The following is a 21,973-nucleotide window of genomic DNA, read 5'->3' as shown; positions in this document are numbered from 1 at the left end:
GCTATAAAGAAATGCCTGAGACTGGGTAATTGGCTTATTGTTCTACAGTCTGTACAGGAAGCATAGGGGTATCTGCTTTTGGGGAGGCATCAGGAAGCTTCCAATTATGGTAGAAGGCAAATGGGGAACAGGCACATCATATGGTGAGAACAGGAGCGAGGACAGGAGCAAGTTTAAGTGAGCAGGGGCAGGGGGGTTGGAGGAGAGTGAGAGTTAAGAGAGATAGAGGGAGGAAGGAAGGGGAGGGTTTGGGAGAGAGTGCAAGAGAGAAAGCGAGAGAGTGAGTGTGAGCACACACTAGGGGAGGTGCCACACACTTTGAAATGACCAGATCTTGCGAGAACTCACTCACTGTGGTGAAGACAGCACCACGCCATGAGGGAACTGCCCCCATGACCCAAACACCTTCCATCAGGCCCTACCTCCAGCATTGGGGATTACAGCTCAACCTGATATTTGAGCAAGGATAAATTTCTAAACTATATCAGATATAAAAATACAGCTTGACTTCCGTAGCCTTGGCATTCACAGTTTCACATTTCATTTGAAGGAAACATTTCTCAATAAAAGAACACCCTGTAATATTAGAATGAGATACAACATTTCACTTTCTCAGAACAATAAATTAATGTAAATGAGTTTAGAGAGATGATTTGAAGTTAATAATAAATAATAATCAATTGAATTCACTTTTGTAATGTTGCTGACTGGATTTTTCTGAAAATTCTGTTACAAAATACCTAGATGCTCTATAAATCATATTTTTAAAAATATCTTTTTAAATACTTAGCTGAGCTGCCGAGAAAGTAAGTGTGTAGAGACAAACAACATTTGATGAATAGTATTGCTGGCTTCTTCCAGATTGAAGCAGAGCTGGTGGCACCTCCTCATTCAGTGGTAAGGACTACATGGGTTCCACTTCCTACAGTGTTTCTAGATAGTAACAGCTGGTATTCTAAACATGCAGCTTCCCTGAACAGTTGGCAGCAAGCTCAGACTCTGTCTCCTTTTGCAAGGACGGTATAGATTTACTTTAAAAAGAGGGAGTATCAATGGGAGCTCTTTCTTGCTTTAGGGCTCTCATGTGATTTAGGGTTGTAATTTCCTTCTTGGTCCAACCCATGTGTTTCCAGCTGCACCTTCATCTAAAGCCTTTACAGGGGACCGTGTGCCTTATTCTGTTGGCCTTTTTATCTAGGAGCAGAAAGTATTTGCAGGAACCTATTGCTGAACAGTGGCTTGCAACAGACGAAGGTCCACTTTGCTCAACAGTAGGGAAATCTCTTGGGAAAAAACACATAGACACTAAAACCCAAGTGCTGAATGAATGTGGAAGGCAGGACTGCCTAAGTGATGTGTACTAATATAGAAACCTAGAGTTTTGATTAGAATAGCTTTGTGTGATGGTTAGGACAAAACACTGTGGATCCATTTGTTGACAGTTGAGCTTAAGACCTCTGCATAAAACCGTTAACTTCTCATTACCCTCAGAGAGTGGGCTGGAATAAAATCTAACAGCCTGAGAGGAAGAAAATGAGGACATTTCTCTTACCTTGGCTAGAGATGTGGGGGTAAAAGAGGTTTACCTGGGAATATGTAATCAGTCGTACTCTAACGTGATTTAACATGGTTAACCTTCTTGGCCCAAGAAATTTAAAGTGGAGCAATTCAGTTGAAGTGATACCAGATTGATAGCAACCCAAAGCAAGACAGAAGCAAACTCAAATTCGATTTGGGAATCATTCTCAATTGAGGTTCCTCAGGATCCTCACAGATTAAGGTGTTCATGTATTTAAATGGCAGACAATTTGAGAAAGCAAACTAATCCCATAAGAGTATTAGTTTTCTATTGCTGTATAAGAAGCTACCACAAACTCAGCAGTGCAAGACAACACCCATGTATTATCTTACAGTATTTGTAGGCTGCAAGTGTGGGTACAGGTTAGCTGGGTCCTTTGCCTGAAGTCTCACAGGCTGAAAAAGACCACCTGATACCATAGTCTCATCTTAGGCTTGGCGTCCTCTTCCAAGCTCACTCATTGTTGACAAAATTCAGTTCCTTGCATATGCAGGGCTGAAATCCTAATTTTCTTATGAGTATTAACCAAACAGTATCTGTAGCTCCTATAAGTTGTCTTAGGTCCTTGCCTTATGGCCCCTCCAAAGGCAGTTCACAGTATGGCCGTTTGTGTCTTCAAAGCCTGCAGTAGTCTCTCCTATTTTGAATCTGTCTAACTTTAGGAAGGGCATGGTCTCTTTTAATGGTTTGCCTGGTTAGGTCAAGCCCACTCAGGACAGACTCCTTCTGATTAACTAAATGTGAACTGATTTCAGACCTTAATTATATTTGCAAAATTCCCTCACTTTTGTCATATAACATAACCTTATCATAGGAGTGAAGTTTATCATATTCATAGTCCTGCTTGTGCTCCAGGAAATTGGACAATACAGGGCATATGAGCACCAAGGGATCAGAATCTTGAGGGTCATCTTAGAATTTTGCGTAACACAATACAGAATAATCAGGAGAATTAGGCCTGCAAGAACATTAGATATATGAATTATCAATTACAAAATACAAAATAACCATTTAAATTATTTTTTTTAAATAAAAGAGGTTGGGCGTGGTGGCTCACTCCTGTAATCCCAGTGCTTTGGGAGGCCGAGGTGGACAAATCACTTGAGGTCAGTAGTTCCCAACCAGCCTGGCCAACATGGTGAAACCCCGTCTCTACCAAAAATACAAAAAGTAGCCGGGTGTGGTGGTGTGCGCCTGTAATCCCAGCTACTCGGGAGGCTGAGGCAGGAGGATTACTGGAATCCAGGAGGCAGAGGTGGCAGTGAGCCAAGATCGTGCCATTGCACTCCAGCCTGGGTGACAAGAGTGAGACTCCGTCTCAAAAAAAATAAAATAAAATACAAATAAAAAGGAAAATAAAAATAAAAGAAGGAAATGAAGGATTACACAAGGGTTACAACATGATAAAGAATGATGAGGCATATTTGAAAAAGGCCAGATAGACTTTCCTGTTTGTAAACCACAGTTATTCAAATTAAAAATGTAGTAAACAGATTAAATAGTAGACATATTATTGAGGTATTGACACATCAAAAATCATTCCAAAACTTAATGTCTTTAAATAACAACCACATATTTAGCTTTTGATTCTGAGGGTTGACAATTTAGGATGGGCTCAACCTGCATGGTTCTTCTAGTTTATATTGTGCTTTCTCAGAATTTGTCATCTTTGGGTTGAGTGAGTGACTTCTAATTTTTGGCTATACTGTCTCACATATCTGGGGCTTTTGATGTTGATTCAGCTCCCATGTGGTCCTTTATCCTCCAGGAGGTTATCCATGGGTCCCAAAAGTGTGCAAGACCTTTTGTGGCCAAGATTTTAAACTGGAGCCCTGTTATTCTTGCTGCATCCTATTGTGCAGAAGGAATCACAAATCCAAGTAAAATTCAAGGGCTGGTAAAACAGACTATATCTTTTCTTGGAAGGAGCTACAAAGTCGTATCTCAAAAAGGTATGAATAGATACAGGAAGGAGTAAAAGATTTTAATGATTTTTGTAAGATAACTCATACTTGAAAGGAGAAATAGTAAAATAAGAGATCTAAAGAAATAACTCAGTATGAAATACAGACAGAGATGAAAAGTGTTAAGACAGGCTATGAGACATGAAGATAATATTGGAAACTGTTGGCTATGTCTAATTAGTTCCAGGGAGAAGAAAATACAGAATGAGCAAAAGGCAGTATAAGAGATAATGGCTTATACTTTTGCATTTTGAAGGTAGTTCAACAAATCCAAAGAACAATACACAGAGTTCATACTTTATGTGAACATTTTAGAATCCCCTAAGTACGTAAGAGATTTAAAAATCAGTCAAAGAGAAAAATGGTATCTACAATGGGTAACAACTAAGTTGACAGCAAACATCTTAATAGCAACAGCGGAAACCGAAAGATACTAGAGAGTAAGACCAATAAACTACTGAGAGAAAATTACTGTTGGCTTAGAATTTAAGCTAGCTTAACTACCATTAAAGACTGAACGAAAAATAAGGACATTTTCGAACATGCAAAAGCTGAGAGTATTTGATATCAGTACACCTTAATACCTAAAGGGATGCGCTTTTTGAAAAAGGAAAATGAAACAGAAGAGAGGTCTGAGTGTAAATAGGAATGCTGTAATAAATTGGTGAAGTGTGAGTAAATATAAGCAAAAACTGAATATATTGTATAATTATGATGATAATGACAATGATAATAATTATTTGGGGGAGTAAGGTAAACCAAAATATTAATGTATTTAATAACAACATTATGTAGGAGAAGAGGAAGTGATTGGTTGAAGTATTCTGGAGTTTCAGATTTTTTTTTTCCTTTGGGAAAAAGGTTTAATTTTTGGGAAAAGGGTTGTAAATTTTAATAGCTTTAGACAGTGAGGAAAGTAGGCAGTTTACATTTTTAGAGTGACTAATAAATGAATAGAAATAGAGGAGATAAGATCAGAAACGTTGCAGGAGAAAAAAATGAAATTAAAAAATCAATGAGAAGGCAGTAAAGGAGTGAAGAGAAATAGTGATAATTTTTTAATCACAATAAATTTAAGTAAGTGAATAGTAATAGTTTATAACAGAATACTGTATTAGGATAAAAAGAGGCATAACTACAGACAGAAAATATAATGATATTAAATAGTTGAAACTGAAAGGATTACTAGGCAACAGCTCACCAAAAGAAAGCTTAAATACTTATAGTGTGTAATATATACATAGTAAATATACATATATGTGTATGCACATAGTACATAGAGTATACAGCATATAACATTATTAATCATAAGCAAGGTAACTAAGTAAAAGTTTATCTCATCAGGAAGAGAAAAGCATGTTAAACTCTTAATTACTTAGTAATATAACCACAAAATGTTTAAAGCAAAAATTTACATATTTAAAAAACAGGTTGATAAGTTTATGATTGTAATGGAATATTTTAGTATTACAGTACCAAAACCAATAAAAGATCCATCCAAAAGTTTTAAAATTGAAAATGTAAGCAACATAATCAATAAACTTGAGCCAGGAAATTGAACAATTAGGGAATAAATATTCTCTTTAAGACCAACTGTAACATTTACAAATGTTAACCAATACTAGGCCAAAAGAGTAAGTCTTAATAACGTAAAGTGTTGGAATCTTAAGGAGCATTTTTTTTTGATCACAGTGTAATAGTTACAATCAGTAGTAAAAAAGAATTGTTTAAAACACGTATGTTTGGGAATTTAAAAACACTCTGAATAATTCTTAGAATAATATTTAAAAACCTATGAAAATTAAAAAAAATACTTGGTACTAAGTGATAATGAAAATATCAAAAGTAGTAGTGTACAATTTCTCCTTCTGAATAGGATGAAATACTTTGCAGTAGGCTTATGGACTCACCAAGAACAATTAGGAAAGACAGATTAAATTGCATTTTTAAAAATATCAGTTGCAGAAGCAATGAGGACTGAGAATCTAAAAATCCAGATTTGGGGAAAATTCTCAGAGATGAGCTGAGAATCTGTAGCCAATTTTTCTCTGTGATCATTTGCCAATTCTGGGAGTAGACCAAAAGTTGAGAATCTGGGCTTGGCAGTGGGCCACTGCTAGAGTATAGAGAAATTTCACCAGCAACATTTCTGGTGACTGTGTTAGGCTAGAGTGACAAAATTGTCATTCACTCAAAAAATAACTTTCCTTTTCAAGATATTTGTCTCAATTATGTTACCAATTTTCCTTTCAAAATACTTGCCAAATTCTAAAACTAAAGGGAAGCTAAATTACTAAGCAAAAAACATCTGATAACCAGAGCTATGAATTTACTAGTCTTGTATTACTGAAGAGATAAACATCTTCAGGATGAGAGCCCCTTAAGAACATACCAGGTAAGAGTTGACAGCTGTGGAGATTGTGGTGAACTAATGCTGACAGTTTCTAGCCACTTTTTTCTCTTGGGTACACTTGCTTTTTCCCAGTGTAGCAAAAGCAGAAGTCAGCAGACTATGGCCCATGGGCCAAATCTTGTTATTGACTATTTTTTAAAATAAAGTTTTATTGGAAAACAGCCTTATTCATTGATTTACATATCATCATGGTTGCTTTCATACTATGATTGAGGTGATTAGTTGCATAGAGAAGTCACATACCTCTGCGCTACAGGTGAGAATTTGGGCTTGGCCTCTGTTAAAGGGTTACTAATGGGGACAGAGTGATGAGTATAGTTTTTGGCAGTTCAGTGAGGCTGGCATACCAAATCCTTAAGCTGTGCAGGGCAATAGTCCAAAAATCTAAGTCAGAAACCTTTGAACAGTATAGTAGAAATCTCTATAGTCTTACTCTCTCTGTGTTGAAACAAAACCTGCCAGGCTCTCAACTGAAAACCTTGAAGGGCCTCACCATTAGAATAGGGCCACATTAAGGTGTAATGAATTAGTCTTATCAAAATTTCCAGGTGGTCTAAATTCAGCTCAGTCCCTGAATGAGTAAAAGTGATCAGAGTATCACTCTTAACTGCCCAGCAGAAGAACACACGGACCTTCTCAAGTGGAAAATAACACTGTATATAACCTTTCTTAAGTATGCAGTTTCCTACACCCATCAATTAAAAATTTCTAGTACACTGTAATCATATACCAAGAGAAAAACAAAAAAACAGAATATAGAAGCAAACTCAGAAGTGATCCAGAACTTGGAGGTAGTAGACAAAAACTTTGAAATAACTATGTTTAAGATGTTCAAGAAAATAGGAAAAATATTCTTGGCAAATAGATGAAGAGGTGGGGAGTTTCACCAGAGAATATGAGTATAACTAAAATAATGAACATTCTAGTATTGAAAAATATAGTATCTGGAATTAAGAACTCAATCGATGACTTAACTGCAAATTGGATACAGAAGATGATAGAATTAGTGAACTTGAAGACAGTTCAATAGAAAATATTGAAACTGAAGTACAGAAAGAAACAAACAGAAAAGAGTACGAGACATGTTAGATACAGAAAAATGGTCCAACATATGTGTAAATAATGTCCCAAACTAGATGACAGATTGAAAATAAGGAAGAAGAGACAATATTTAAAGTGATAATAAACATTTTCCTAAACTAATGAAATACATCGGACCACGTATTCAGTTAATTCTTTGTAAGCAAAATGAATGCAAAGAAAACCACAGTTTGGCACATCGTAGTCAAAATGCTGAAAAAACATAGAGAACAAATTTAAAAGCCTGACAGAGAAGGAAAGGCTGACATTATCTTTAATACTGACATGTTATTATAATGAGAGCCATAAAACAATAGAAAGACACATTTAAAGTGGTGAAAGGAAGAAAACTTTTAACCCAACATTCTCTACTCAGCAAAAATATCTTACATAAATGAAGATGAAATCAAGATGTTTTTCAGATAGAGAATTTGTTGCCAGTGCACTTGAAATAAAATAAAACTAAATGAAATTCTTCAGCCAGAAATGATTACAAAGAGAAACAGCAAAATTCAGTAAAGAATGAAGAGAGCCAGAATCAGTGAATATATCAATTAAAATAATTGACTTAATTAGACAAAAACCCCCACAATCTTGTTGAGTTTAAAGTATTCATAGAATTAAAATATATGACAATAATAAGACCAAAGGCAGGAGGATAAATGGAGTCAAAGTGTTGTAAGGTACTACTATTATTGAAGAAATGATAATGTTGAACAGTTTGATTAGACTACCAAGTCCAAGTTGGATGTCCTAATGTAATTGCTACGATAATGGTAAAAATACACCTATCAAGTTCATAGCAGAAAAAAAGATGTAATAAAATATTTGGCTGTTTCAAAAGAAGAAAAAGGAAATTCAAACAGATGGGAAATAGAAAATAGGTAGTAGTTGTAAAGCCAGCTATATCAATTATTACATTAATTATAATTGGACCAAGTACCCTATTTCAAAGAAAAAAGTAGTCATACTGAATTAAAAACATAACCTAAAAATGTGCTATTTACATGAGACATTTTCAATATAAGGATATAAAAATCACTTTGGATGTGGCTAACGTAATATTTAGATTTAGAAAAAAAATAAGTAAAAGAAATAAATTAAGCCTTCAACTGAAAGAGACTGCTCCTTTTTTAACTGTAAAAAACATGTTCCCTTTCCCAACAAACTGCAAACAAGGCAGCAGGCTTAGATGGTTTTTACATTTGACATTTATTAACCACTTGAGGTGCTGACGTAATATGAGCAGAATAAAAAAGCTTCCTACCTCGTTCAGTGGAACGAATATAATTCTGAAACCAAAACTAGACAAAGAGAGAATGAAAAAAATAGAGAGCCAGCCTCACTTGTGATCACAGATGTACAAATCTTAAATAAAATTCAAATTCAGTAGTGTATAAATAAAAACATTTCATGACCAAATAGAAATTATCTTAAAATGAGAGGAATGATTCAGAATTAGAAAATATATTAGTGTATTTCATCGTATCAATACATTAAATGAGAAATGGTTTGTAATTATTTCAGTAGATACAGAAAAAACATTTGAATAAAATCATTAATCATAAATGATAATGTTTTTTAAAAAGGCAATGTAACTTAGACACTCCAGATAAACGGGAGATAATAAAGGGAATGTGTCTAAACTAGCAGCAGACTTTATATAGTGTGAAATTATAGAAGCATTTCGATGAAAATCAGGGATGAGATAAGAATACATGCTATAATCCCATCTATTTGTTACTGCACAAAAAGTCTCAACTAATGGAGTAAGGAAAAGAAATAGGAGGTGTGAGGATCAGGAACTCTTCCTTCCTTTTTTTCACAGATGCTGTATAATAGAAAAATCTAAGTGAATCTACCAATATTAAATTTAATGAGAGAGTTTAGTAAGATTGCCAGATAAAAGATCATTACATGGAAATCAATAGTATATATGCCTATATTATTTATATATAATAGATATATGCATGTATCTATAGATATATTAATACAAAATAAGCAACAAAAGCTATAAGCCACCCAATTATACATCTTAAAAGATGTACATCTTCTTTATGGAGACAAAATTAATTATAGATCATAAAGGAACACGTATAAATGGAGAGGTGAAACATGTTTAGGGATGAGAATAAATTATCATATAATTTTATCTAAATTATCTGTAAATAAATGCAATTCAATTTCTCTTAAACTTCCAGTATTTAATAAATACCAGCACTATTCTAAGCACTTTGAATTTATTAACTTGTTTAATCCTCAAAACAGCTGTGTAGTATGTAGTCATTTTATATATGACTACAGATGTGGAGAGGTTTGTATCTGGTTACACAACTCATAAGTGGAAGTGCTAGCTGTCTGACTCCAGGTATGCTCTCTTAACTATTACTACATTCTGCCTTTGTAGGATTCTTCATGGAACTTAATAAGCTGGCTATCAAATTCATGTGGACTAGTAAAGGAACAAAAAGCCAAAGTCATTTGGATGACTACGGAGTATGAACAGTAGTGGTGGGAGAGGCATTTAGTCTATCTGACACCAGGATTTTCTGTTTTAAAGTTGTGGTGATTCAGATAATGTGATATTGGTTCAGATTAGGTAAATAAATATACAACATATTATAAAGCCCCCAAAGAGACCCATGCATAACAATATATGTATGATAGATATGGTTTTACTTGGAGGAGAGGATAGGTAAGTCAGAAAATTCTATGTTCAAGCAATTGGTTTGCCATGGAGAAACAAACAAAATTAGATTTCCCCTTTACACTGTACAAAATACAAATGGATTAAAGATAAAAATGCAAAAAGGAAACATCAGAATTATTGCAGAATAACTTTTTTTTTTTTTTTTTTTTTTGCTTAGGAGTAGGCAAAGGTGTCACACTACTCAAATTACGGCTAATAAAAAAAGATTGTCAAAGACTAATGGAATAGAATATCATATATAGCAAAAAAAAAGAGACAATGCAAACAAAGTTAAAAGAGAAGAAAAAGTGTGGTGACATTATTTGTAACATCTATTTCAAAGAATTTCTGTCTAGATTATCAAAATAACTCTAAATATTAATTTTTTAAAAGACAAACCAAATAGAAGAAAAAAGAAATACAGTTTAAGAAGAGAAAAAGACTCATGTTAGTGATCACCTAAAGGTGATTTTAGAAGGGAAGTGGACATTAAAACAATGAGATACTATGTCTTACAGAAATATAGGTGGTGATGTTGAAAGGAAATGGGAACTTACGCATTTCTGGTGGCAGTATACGTTGATGCGGCCATTTTGGATAGCGATTTACTTGTTTCTAGCAAAATTTAAAATGTACATAACTTATGACCCAGCAAGTCCACTTCTTAATAATTATTCTAATGTATGAGTTGCGCAACTTTTTCTGTAAAGGGCCAGATAGTAAATATTTAAAGCATTTGTAGGTTATAGGTCATATGGTCTCAGTTGTAAATATGCAACTCTGCTGTTATAGTACAACACTGAAATTCAAATTTTGTGTAATTTTCACTAGTCACGAAATGTTATTCTTCTTTAGACTTATTTTTCCTAACCATTCAAAAACATAAAAGCCATTCTTAGCTCACAGGACATACAGAAACAGGTGACAGGTCACATTTGACCTCACATTTGAATGAAAAAAGCTAGTTGCTGAATTTTATTGTACAATTTATTAATGAAATGATTTGTAGATATTCTATGTATTTTTCATGCGTACTTAAATATGTATGGTAAAAGCAAAATAAAATGACTAGAACAATGTACATTAACTCCTGATAGATTTAGTAGAGTTCAGAGTAAGTACTCAATAATTTTGACAAGTTTTTTCTCTGATATCCCCCAGAACTCTACACTAGTATTTTAGAATTGCCTTTGACTCTACACAGATAGTTCCTTGTGCATTCAAGTTAGCTGGTTGTGTGAACTTCTGGAAAGCCTGCCTATAATTTTTACCAAACAGGAAGTTACTTTTTAAAGTCTCTCAAATGAGAACAAGAGTTTGCTTTTCTGGGATTTTATTATATTAGCTTTACTGAGTTGCTTGACAGGTCTTCTTATTTAACTAGTGTGTGCATTTTTATACTACATTGGAAACTGACAGTAAATAAGATGCATTTCAACAGTTGGGCCATAAATTAGTGTAACCTTAGTTCTCTTTGGACTTAACTTGCTGTTCTCTGCCTCATATTAAGTCTTTTTTCCCTGGCTTACCGTCTTTCTTGTGCTTCTTTAAAGTAGCTTTTAACTGAAGTTCTATTTTCATATCTTCTCTCACAAGTTTTTAGTTTGATAATTAGAAAAATAGTGATGCAGGGAGTTTGGAGGGGATCTCATTTCGAGGGAAGTAATGTATTAGATTGTTTTATCATTGCTGTATAGCCTGTTTTCACAAAAATAAGCTTTAGTGACTCTTGGGACCTGTCTGAATTTGTAGTAGCATTTTGTGTTTGTCTGCATTGACCAGTAAACTTCAGTTTTCTTCGCTTGGAGTGTCTTTAAATTTTCAGGTTTGTCAATTATATCTTGTACAATATGCATTATCTATTATATGACTATTTGAACATTTAAAAATGCAGTTTAGGAGTGTGAATTTTTCAATCCTTTTTTCCAAAGATTCTAGGAAGAAATTAATTTGATTTCTCTATTATTTCCTTTTAATTTCAAGTGCTTCTTTGAGCCATATTTTCAAAACAGGTTATACTAACTATTTGTCTACCTTCCTGTTTTTGGTATGTGTAGAGAATTTCTTCCTAATGATTTTGGATTACTCTAGATGATGTGTCTTTAATTATTATTGATACTCTTAATTTTTAGTTTGTATCTAGCATAGCACAGTGTCTCTGCTTTCTTGTTCAGTTTGTTGGCTTTATTTCCAGTGTTTGGAAAGATGCTTTGGCCTTCAGCCTGAAATAAACTATGTAATTTTATGTTTATTTATTTATTTGTGATAGGGTCTCACTATATAACCCGGGCTGGTCTCTAATTCCTAGGCTCAAGTGATCCTTCCTCCTCAATCTCCCACGTACCTGGGACTATAGGAACATGCCATCATACCTGGCTGTATGTAATTTTATACATTAATTGTCTGATCTCAGTGTGACACTCTAGAATATAAACTTTACTCTTTCTGAGTTAGAGATAACCTTCTGTATGGACACAGTAAATAATTTTACAGTGTTATTTTAGGGTGCTTGAATAGCACAGAAGAGAAATATTTTTTGGGCACTGGATATGAAAGAGAAAAAGGATATAGAAAACACTAGAAAGCACAGGGGATTGTAAAGACTAACTTCATAGGCTTCATAATTTGCCAGGAGAATTTTATTTATGCAGAGGATTTGGACAGTATTTTAATTGCCTTTTCATTTGAGATGGTAGTATGACTCTATTGAAGTCGAAATCCTTTTATAAAGTAAGTAAATACTTTGTGTTATCTTCTACAAAAACTCTATTTTAAAAAATAGTAAAACAAAATAAGGAATATACAGCTTTTTCCATGTAGAAATTACTCCCTTATTAAGTTATTTAAATAGATTTTCTTAGTAAAGGATCTTGGAAAGAGATCATGGAAAAAACATTCTTTTAGGGGGGCTTCTGAAATGACTTAAAATGTTAAGTAAAAGGAACACTTGGATGACTTTAAGAAAAGAGAACTTTACCATTTCACAGGAGAAAAGTTCCAGGTTCCTTTAGGATGGCTGCCACATGTAAATTGAAATTAATATTTGTAGTTTTCTCTATCTGAATTATATATGGTTTATCAGAGACCTGACTAATAATGATTTACAAGATGGGGCTTAGAATGTATGAATGACCTTAGGTGACAATCTTGGGAAAGCATGAATTCTGGGATAATGGAAGACTACTTGCAAAGGACAGAGTGGGACAGCGGTGTCCCTTGGAGTCATGGTGGTGAAAGGAAAGAAAGCAGCTGAAGATAAGGGCACTATGGGAACAAGATAATTTTTTTTTAAGACAAATCCTGCCCCTCCCACCACAAAAAGCGCCACTTATTAAAGCAACTACACTTCAGTGAAGCCACAGAAGAGGGTGCTCTTGAACTGAGAAACCTAGTAAGTCAGCTTACCTCCCTTCACCCTCCATGGCAGGATAACTTGTTACTGCTGATTCTGAAAAAGCCAATACAAATAATCCTCAACAGAAAAAGAAGCCAGCACCTTTACAAAGTTACAATAAGTATAAAACAAAATTAAAATCAGACCTTCTTAGTAAATGACACACACACACAGAATGAAAGCACAAATAAAAAGGAAGGAAAGAAATCAAAGAAAAATTACAAAACAGGAAAACTGAAATGAAACATCTGAACATGAATAACCTGTATTAAACAAGCAATTGCATTATGAAAGGATACCATGAATCAGGCATTCAAAAACTCACAATTGAAATGGACAAACAGAAAGATATGTGAAACAACAGTTGACTGAACTCAGGAAAGTAAATGGTGAAAAAAGAAAAAAATCATCTCAGAAATGAAAAGTAAATTACAAGGTAGACAAGGGAAGATAGATATTCCAGAAGTTCAATAAAAGACATAAAGAATAGAAAGAGCCAAGAAAATGAAACTGAAATAAGAGAAATGAAAATGATCAGAAAGAGAGAATTTTCCATATATTTAGTTCAACACCTTGAACTAGGAAATAAGTGGAAAATTAACAGATATGATATTTAAAGTTATAATAAAACATTTTTTGAAATAAAATGAGATCTGAATTTCCATATTGAAAGGACTCCTGTTTCCCGTGTACCTGGGAAACTTGATCTATAACAATCAACTTTTAAGATATATTATAGTATTAGACCTTAAAACAAAAGGGAAAATAAAGGCCGTCTGAGCTTCTAAGCCAAAAAATTAGTAATTTAAAAATTAAAAATAATTAAAAATGAAAATAATTAACATCGAACCAACTTAGCATCACACTTCTTGATATCAAAATAAAGCAAGAAAGCAGTGGAAATATGTTTTCAAGAAATTATAGAAATGAGTAATCATTTTAATTGATTATGAAACATTGGATAAGTAAAATACTCATATATCCATAGTGATACTGAAGATTACTTGTGAATTGCATTTGGAAAAAGTGCTGCAGTTATTAAGAAACATTTCAGACATATCCTTGGTTGATAAATATTTTGCTGAAAGATTTAGATGTGAACTGTCATGGTATCTGCAGCTCACTTTTAAATGATCCTGCAAAAATAATATAAAAAATACAGAAATGTGTTTAGAATTTTTCATAACAGCTACATGGCATTATAAAAAGTTATTCAAAACAAATTGCCAGATTTCAAATATTTTTGTATACCTAAAGAATATCTTTTATATTGACTAAGAGACATTTTGTGAGGAAAAAAAATGTATTTCATCTTATACATTGTTATTTTAGATTTTTGGAATAACCAATGAAGAGTGACTTTGTCATATTTCTTTTATACTCTTAGAATTAATGTCGGTGATTTAATTTCTATTTTTTCAGAAGATATTTATTAAAACTGCTGGTGCCTTAACAGGAATCAAGGCATGGAACCAAAGTGCATAAGTGGTCACTGTATTTTTCCCACTGCTGACCACAGTAGCAAAGAAACAAACAAAAATACATCATTTGCACTTAAGAATGTCCTCAATAAGGAAGGAAAAATACTGAGTTGTTCGCTTTTTTATTCTTGAGTTGTATTTATGTATTCTTATTAATATAAGTCCCTTTTTGGTTATATGATTTGCAAAGAGTTTCTCCCATTCTGTAGACTGTTTTTACATTCTTAATTGTGTCCTTTGAAACAAAAAAGTCTTAAAATTTGATGATGTCTATAGAGTTTGTCTGTTTTTTCTTTTGTTGCTGTGTGCGTGTATGTGTGTGTTTGCGTGTTTTGTGGGGTTTTTTTGTTGGTTTGTTTTTTGAGACAGACTCTTGCTCTGTCTCCCAGGCTGGAGTGTAGTGGCGTGATCTCGGCTCACTGCAACCTCCATCTCCCGGGTTCAAGCAGTTCTCCTGCCTCAGCCTCCCAAGCAGCTGGGACTACAGGGCCTGGCTAATTTTTGTATTTTTAGTAGAGATGAGGTTTCACCATGTTGGCCAGGCTGGTCTTAAACTCTTGACCTCAAGTGATCCACCCCCCTCGGCCTCCCAAAGTGTTGGGATTACAGCTGTTAGCCACCACACCCAGCCTGTATGTGTTTTTATACATAAAGTGAATAAACTTTTAAAAGATACACTGTGAAATGCTTTAAAGCAAGTTGTGTGTGTGTGTGTGTGTGTGTGTGTGTGTGTGTGTGTTTTCTTTTGGTCAATGAGTATTTACTTTAGTTTATTTTTTAATTGAGGTAAAAATACCTAATGCTAATAGGTATTAGTTTGCTAGGGTTGCCATACCAAAGTACCAGAGACTGGATGGCTTAAACAACATAAATGTATTTCCTCACAGTCTGGAGGCTAGATGATGTCAGCAGGATTGGTTTCTCCTAAGGTCTCTCTTCTGGAGGTGCAAGGCCCAGTGGGATTTGGCCAGTAAAATATAACTAAAACAGTAGACTGTTAAGTAGAGAAAGGGTTGCTGGAGATGAGGCTTGAGTTTGGTTGGAGCCAGGTTTTGAATACCTTTAAGGGCTATGAAAGAAACACCCTCTTTTGAACAGAGTGTACTGAAATATTTTTGTCTCAGAAAATGACAGGATCTGAGAACATTAAGTGATGTTAGCTAATTTTATTGCATAGTTACTTAACGTAGTCTGAATACCTTTATAGTCATTTAAAATTTTTCAATGGTAGCGTTTCAAAGATTGTTGATAAATACCGATTATTTCAAAAACTTAAATATATGCATTTTACTATATTTCATATTTGACATATTTAAATATTTGCCATATTTCAAAATAGTATTTGCCTTAGCTTTGTGTTTTTAAATTCTCTTTTTCCAGCTATAAGGAAGACCAGATGGATGAGGAACTAATGGAACCTCTGAAATATGCTGAACAACTTCCTGTAGCTCAGATAATACACCAGGTTTGCGTTTCATTTTATTCTTTTGAAAGAAACAAGATTTTTAATCTCTGAAAAGTAATTGCTTTTGTTAGGGTTTTCAGAATCAATGTGTTGTAGCTGAAAGGCATTCTGGGCTGTCTATCCCTATTTAGACTACCCCTATTACAGTTGAAAGTCCCATTCGAAGCACAATATTAAAAGGCTACTTGCTGTTTAACACCAGAATTCTTACTTACATAAAATATAGGATAAAATAAGGATTATCTTTTGTGCATTATTTGACTACGAAATTTAATTTCAGAAAACTTTCATTTTGACCCATTGTGTCTAGTACTTAGTGACAAGGAAAAAGAGCTGCAAAAATATCATTGAGTGTAATTTTTTGGAGTCACTAAAAAGAGAAAACAGTCTTGCCCTACATCCTTTACCCCGCCCCATTGTCAACCCTTGTGAAGTGTAATTCTGCATGTCATGTGGGCAATTTGTTCATTTCCAATTATAATGATTTCATCATCCTTTCTACATAACTATAATTGTTGAGAAGGCAGTGTTTTAAGTATGTAAGCTTAGACTTTGTACTATAATTTGACAGTATATAACCTCTGCCCTGCTGGGCCAGAATGTAATAATTTTAAATGGTCTGTTGACTAGAGTTATAGCCTTTAGACCTAGCAGAATTTTCAGAACTTTACATATTATAGTAAATATTAAAAGCCCTTAAATGGCAGACTTTCTCAGAATTGTTATGAATGTTGATTGTTATTGTGAGTTTTTCCATATGCCTTTTTCTGTCAAAATAATTTTTATTTAGCTGATATGTATTGATTAGAAGTGCCAGTTTGAACTTTATTGAAACAAACAGAGGCTTTTACTTTAAAATGTTGGCTATATATATTTTTCATTGACATTAAAATTTAGTATTGCAATTCTGTGAGAAATTACAAAAAATGATCAGAAATTTGCTCCTTTGGGAAGCTCGTCTGTGCTTGGTAATCAGATCCAGTTTATATGTCAGGAATTCCCTAGTGTTGTCAGAGCTTAAATGACCTAACAGTCTGCAAATGTCACATTTAAAATTCTGTCTTCATGCCTGACTCTCAGCATAAATGAATTAAACAGCAGAGCAGGCAGCAAGTCAATATGTTCTTAACAGTAAGAGTGAACAATGAAACAGTTTGTGGTTTGCTCAGAATAGGTAAATAGAATCTGCCCAGAACAGTTCACCTAGAATAAAATCTGAAAGAGGAAACAAGAATTAACCTTTAAGATGGTTGACCAGATGAAATGTCAGTAATATTTTTATAGCATGAATGAACCAATAAACTACCTGGTTTATGTAACAGCTGCATTTTGCTATTATACACTGTGTGAATTCCAAGATAAAGAATTTTTGACCCTGGTGAATATTTTAGATTGTGATTTTTTTGGCAGTACAAGAGACTGTGTTAATTTTAACACTGAATTACAAACATTATCTTAAAGTTCAGTAGCACTTGATTTTACTTAATACCTATCTTTAAGAAATTTTACATGATAGGAATTTATGTATTTTATTTTTATTGAATAAAATGAATCCTGTTCTCAGTAAAAGAGTAGTCAGGACAGGTCATTGTTAATAGCAGACTCTTCATTTATTCCTTTTGTTATTTCCCTTTTTTGACAGTACTACAACTTAAGTACTGTTACTATTAGCCGGTCCAACTGGTCTTTTAGAAACGTATGAGTTATGTTGTCAGAAATTAACTGATAAGTCCATTATTTAAAAGCAAATTTTCGCTGGGCACATGGTAGCTCATGCCTATAATCCCAGCCCCTTGGAAGGCCAGGGTGGGTGGATCACTTGAGCCCAGGAGTTCAAGACCAGCCTGGGTGACATAACAAAACCGTATGTCTACAAGAAATACAGAAAATTAGCCGGGCTTGGTGGTGCGTGCCTGTAGTCTCACCTACTTGGGAGGCTTAGGTGGGAAAATCTCCTGGGCCTGGGATCCAGATTGAAGCTGCAGTGAGCTGAGATTGTGGCACTGCACTCCAGTCTGGGTGACAGAGTGGGACCGTCTCGATAAATGAATGAATGCTTGCAACTTTTTTCCTAATAGAATAGTAATACATGTGATAATTAGGTTCAGCTAGTTTCACAAAAGCTTTTTGAGCTATATCTGAGTTATAGCAGTATTGTAGTGCATAATCTCCCCCGTAACTATTTTCATGAGAAATAATCTTATACTTTACCTATACCTGTTTTGGAGCACATGTCATTTCTATTTAAAATAGAATTACTTATTTTTATGTCTTATATATCCTATTTTATCATCTTTCTGGACAGTCTCAGTTTCTTGATATTTCTTTTAGCATCTTGCCTTGTACTACATATACATGTCTCTAAATGGATAGATAACATATTTTTAATGGTACCCTGAAAGCCAGGACCACCTCTTTTCCCTACTACCCAGGCACCAGAAGCCAAGGACTCTCACTAGTAGCACAACTTAGAAGCTGCAGGAGAGATGGAAGCTTTCAAAGCAGGGACAGAGGCTGAAACAGAAGGGGAAACTAGAAATAGAAGAGAGAGGAATGAGTATCAGTCATTTGAGTAATTCATTTCTTGTGTGTGATATTTAAACTGCTTTTTACAATCAGGAGATAGGATTCTCACTACTACCATTTTATACTGTCAAATTATTTACCATTTTTCTAGCCATCCTCGAAAATATGATTGTATACCTAGGAAACCCGGGAGACTCAAGTTATGAACAATAAAATTAATAAGAGAATGTGATGAGATAGCCAAATAAAATTGGCTTCTTAAATAAAATTGATAGCTTCTCTGTATTTGCAGTAAACACACAGAAATGAAAATGGGAAAATTTTTCTGTCACAGCAGTGAAGAGAACTATAAAATAATTACAATTAGATTTAACAAGTAAACCATAGACCTGTATAATAAGAATCATAGAAATGTACTGTTTCAGAAACAGAAAGACATACCAAATAAACAATATGATGAAAGTGTAAGTGTAAATTCTGCCAATTTAGCAATTCTAATTAGAATAGAAACAAGTGTTTCTTTTTTAATGTTAGGAAAAAATGACCACATGATTTATGTGGAAGAACAAATGTCCAAGAATAACCAAAGACAGTATGTAAGAGAGGCACTTCTTTTACTGGATATCAGAATATTAGCCTAAAGCATCTGTAATCAGATGAATATATGGACAAAGGAATAGACAAGAGGATCAGTGGAACACATGGAGGAGTGAATTTCAAACTTTATGGATTCTAATTCATGATAAGAAATATTTTATATGCATAATGACCTTTGATGTGTATGTTTGTGTATGTTAAAAGAAATAAAAGGTTTTATCACACACGTATCCTTATTACGTATGATATACTCTATTTTCGTATTCTATTTTATATTTTTTTAAATGCTAAAGCCTACTAAACTGATGTTGTAAGCAACAAGTAGTCCTGACCTGTGGCTTGAAACACACCAGAATCCTAGAGAATCCAGAAAATTTTTTTATTATATTTGATAATTTAATATATGATAAATATATTTTTATTTCAGTAGAAAAGCAGGTAAGCCTCTATTTCATACTATATGCAATGTAAATTTTTTTCATAAAGACAATGTAAAATAAAAATTAAAAATCTTATAAGAACATATAGGCAACCGCTTGTATAATCTGGAAGTAGAGAAGAACTTCTTAATGAACCCTGAAACTCTGAAGATATATTTAGCTCCACAAAAATGGAATATTTTATATGACACAGGTTCCACAAAGTTAAAAGACAAATGTTACAATCAAGACAAATATGTTTACAAAGAAGACAAAAGAAAATTCCTTAATATCTGTAATATTCAAAGGACTCTTGGATGTTTATAAAAGGCAAGCAAAACTCAGTAGAAAAAAGATTTAAAAAATTGATGAAAATCTATTTAGAAATAAATGACATGGCCAGTGAATGAGAATAGGGAACTTCAAACTCAATGAGGAAGTACACATTACAAATTCAGTGAAATTATTTAGTGCTCATCAAACTGGCAAAATTAAAACAATACTTTGATAAACAGTTTGACATTTCCTCAAAAGGTTAAACACAGAGTTACCATATGACCCAATATTCCAACCTAGTTATATACCCAAAAGAAATAAAATCATGCAGCTACACAAAAACTTATATAGATATTCATTGCAGCATTATTTTTAATAGCCAAAAAGTAGAAATAACACAAATGTTCAACTGATAAATAGATAAATCATATATAGCATATCTATACAGTAGAGTATTATTCAGCAATAAAAGGAAAGGAAGTACAGATACATGCTAAAACGTGAGTGAAACTTGAAAACATATGTTAAATGAAAGAAGCCAGTCACACACAAGAAAACATATTATATGGTTCCATTTATATAAAATGTCAAGAATAGCCAAATCTAGAAAACAGATAAATGTGTGCCTAGGTCTGAGACATGGTGAGGTGATGGGGACTGACTAATGATACGGGGTTTCTTTTTTGGAGTGATGAAAATGTCCTAAACTTGGTGGTGATCATTGCATGACTCTGTGAATATTCTAAGACCATTGAATTATACATTTTAAGAGGGTAAATTTTATGGTATGTGATTGGATCTCAATAAAGATATTTTAAAAATCAAAATCACCCATTTCTGTCAGAGATGCTAGGAAAAAGGTACTTGTGTACATTGTTGTTAGAAATATGGATTATTCCTACCTCTTGAGATGACCAACTGACAACATCTCTTCACATATAATACACAGACGGTCCCTGACTTAGAATGGTTTGAGTTAGGATGTTTCAACTTTACTATGGTGCAAAACTGTCACAAGTTTAATGTCATATATAGTATTCAGTAAATTGCATGAGACATTATTATAAAATAGGGTTTGTGTTAGATTATTTTGCCCAACAGTAGGCTAATGTGTGTGTTCTGAACATGTTTAAGGTAGGCTAGGTTAAGCTATGATGTTTGGTAGATTAGGTGTATTAAATGCATTCTCAACTTTATGATATTTTTAATTTATGATGGGTTTATCAGGACTTACAGGAGTACCTGTATACATACTCTTCAACACAGTCGTTGCACTCATGAGAATCTAGCTTGTACTTCTAATATATAAGGAAAAGTACTGCTGTATAAGAATCTGAGTACAGTAATATTTATAGTAGCGTTAATGTGGCCACAACAAACTGGAAACAACGTGAATGCCCCTCAGCGTAGTTGATATAGTGTGTATGATTTTTCAGTAGAAAAAAATATCTACTTTTTAAAAATTTTTTTGAGGCAGGGTCTCTGTCACCCAGGCTGGAGTGTGGTGGCATAATCATGGCTCACTGAAGCCTCGACCTCCCAGGCTCAAGTGATCCTCCCACCTCAGCCTCCTAAGTAGCTAGGACTACAGGTGCATCCTACCACACCCATCTAATCTTTTTTTATTTTTGGTAGAGATGGAGTTTTGCCATGTTGCTGAGGCTGGTCTTGAACTCCTGGGTTCAAGTGATGTAAAAATGTAAAATGTCTATACATTGAAATGAAAAGGCAGACCAGCCTGGGCAACAGAGTGAGACCCCATCTCTACAAAAAAACATAAATTAACCAGGCATGGTGATGGGCACCTGTAATCGTAGCTACTCAGGAGGATGAGGCAGGAGGTTACCCTGAGCCCAGGAGTTCAAGGTTACAGTGAGCTGTGATCACGCCACTGTACTCCAGCCTGGGCAACAGAGTGAGATCCTATCTCAAAAAGAAGGAAAAGGCAGATATCAAAGTGGAAAAATATTTTCCTCGTGGAATTAACATCTTTGTATTATAAAGAACTCTTACAGAATGGCAGGAAAAAAACTGAACAGCCTAATGAACTTACGTAAAGAACTCACACAGACATGCCTCAAAAGTTGAAA

General features: G+C 34.0%; 1 protein-coding gene across 2 annotated transcripts in view; it reads left to right on the top strand.

Annotated features, from left to right (window-relative positions):
* The window catches only part of PIGK (phosphatidylinositol glycan anchor biosynthesis, class K), a 119,442-nt gene that overhangs the window by 74,988 nt on the left and 22,481 nt on the right, over positions 1–21,973 (top strand). For both annotated transcript variants that reach the window (XM_011977922.1, XM_011977916.1), the window contains one exon: positions 15,981–16,065. In XM_011977922.1, coding sequence (XP_011833312.1) covers positions 15,981–16,065 — 85 coding nt within the window. The remainder of the gene's footprint in view (positions 1–15,980; positions 16,066–21,973) is intronic.

This window comes from Mandrillus leucophaeus, unplaced genomic scaffold (assembly GCF_000951045.1).
Source record: "Mandrillus leucophaeus isolate KB7577 unplaced genomic scaffold, Mleu.le_1.0 Scaffold103, whole genome shotgun sequence".
Lineage (NCBI taxonomy): Eukaryota > Metazoa > Chordata > Mammalia > Primates > Cercopithecidae > Mandrillus > Mandrillus leucophaeus.
Note: the sequence above shows the minus strand (reverse complement) of the source record. Positions and strands in the feature narration are given on the sequence as shown.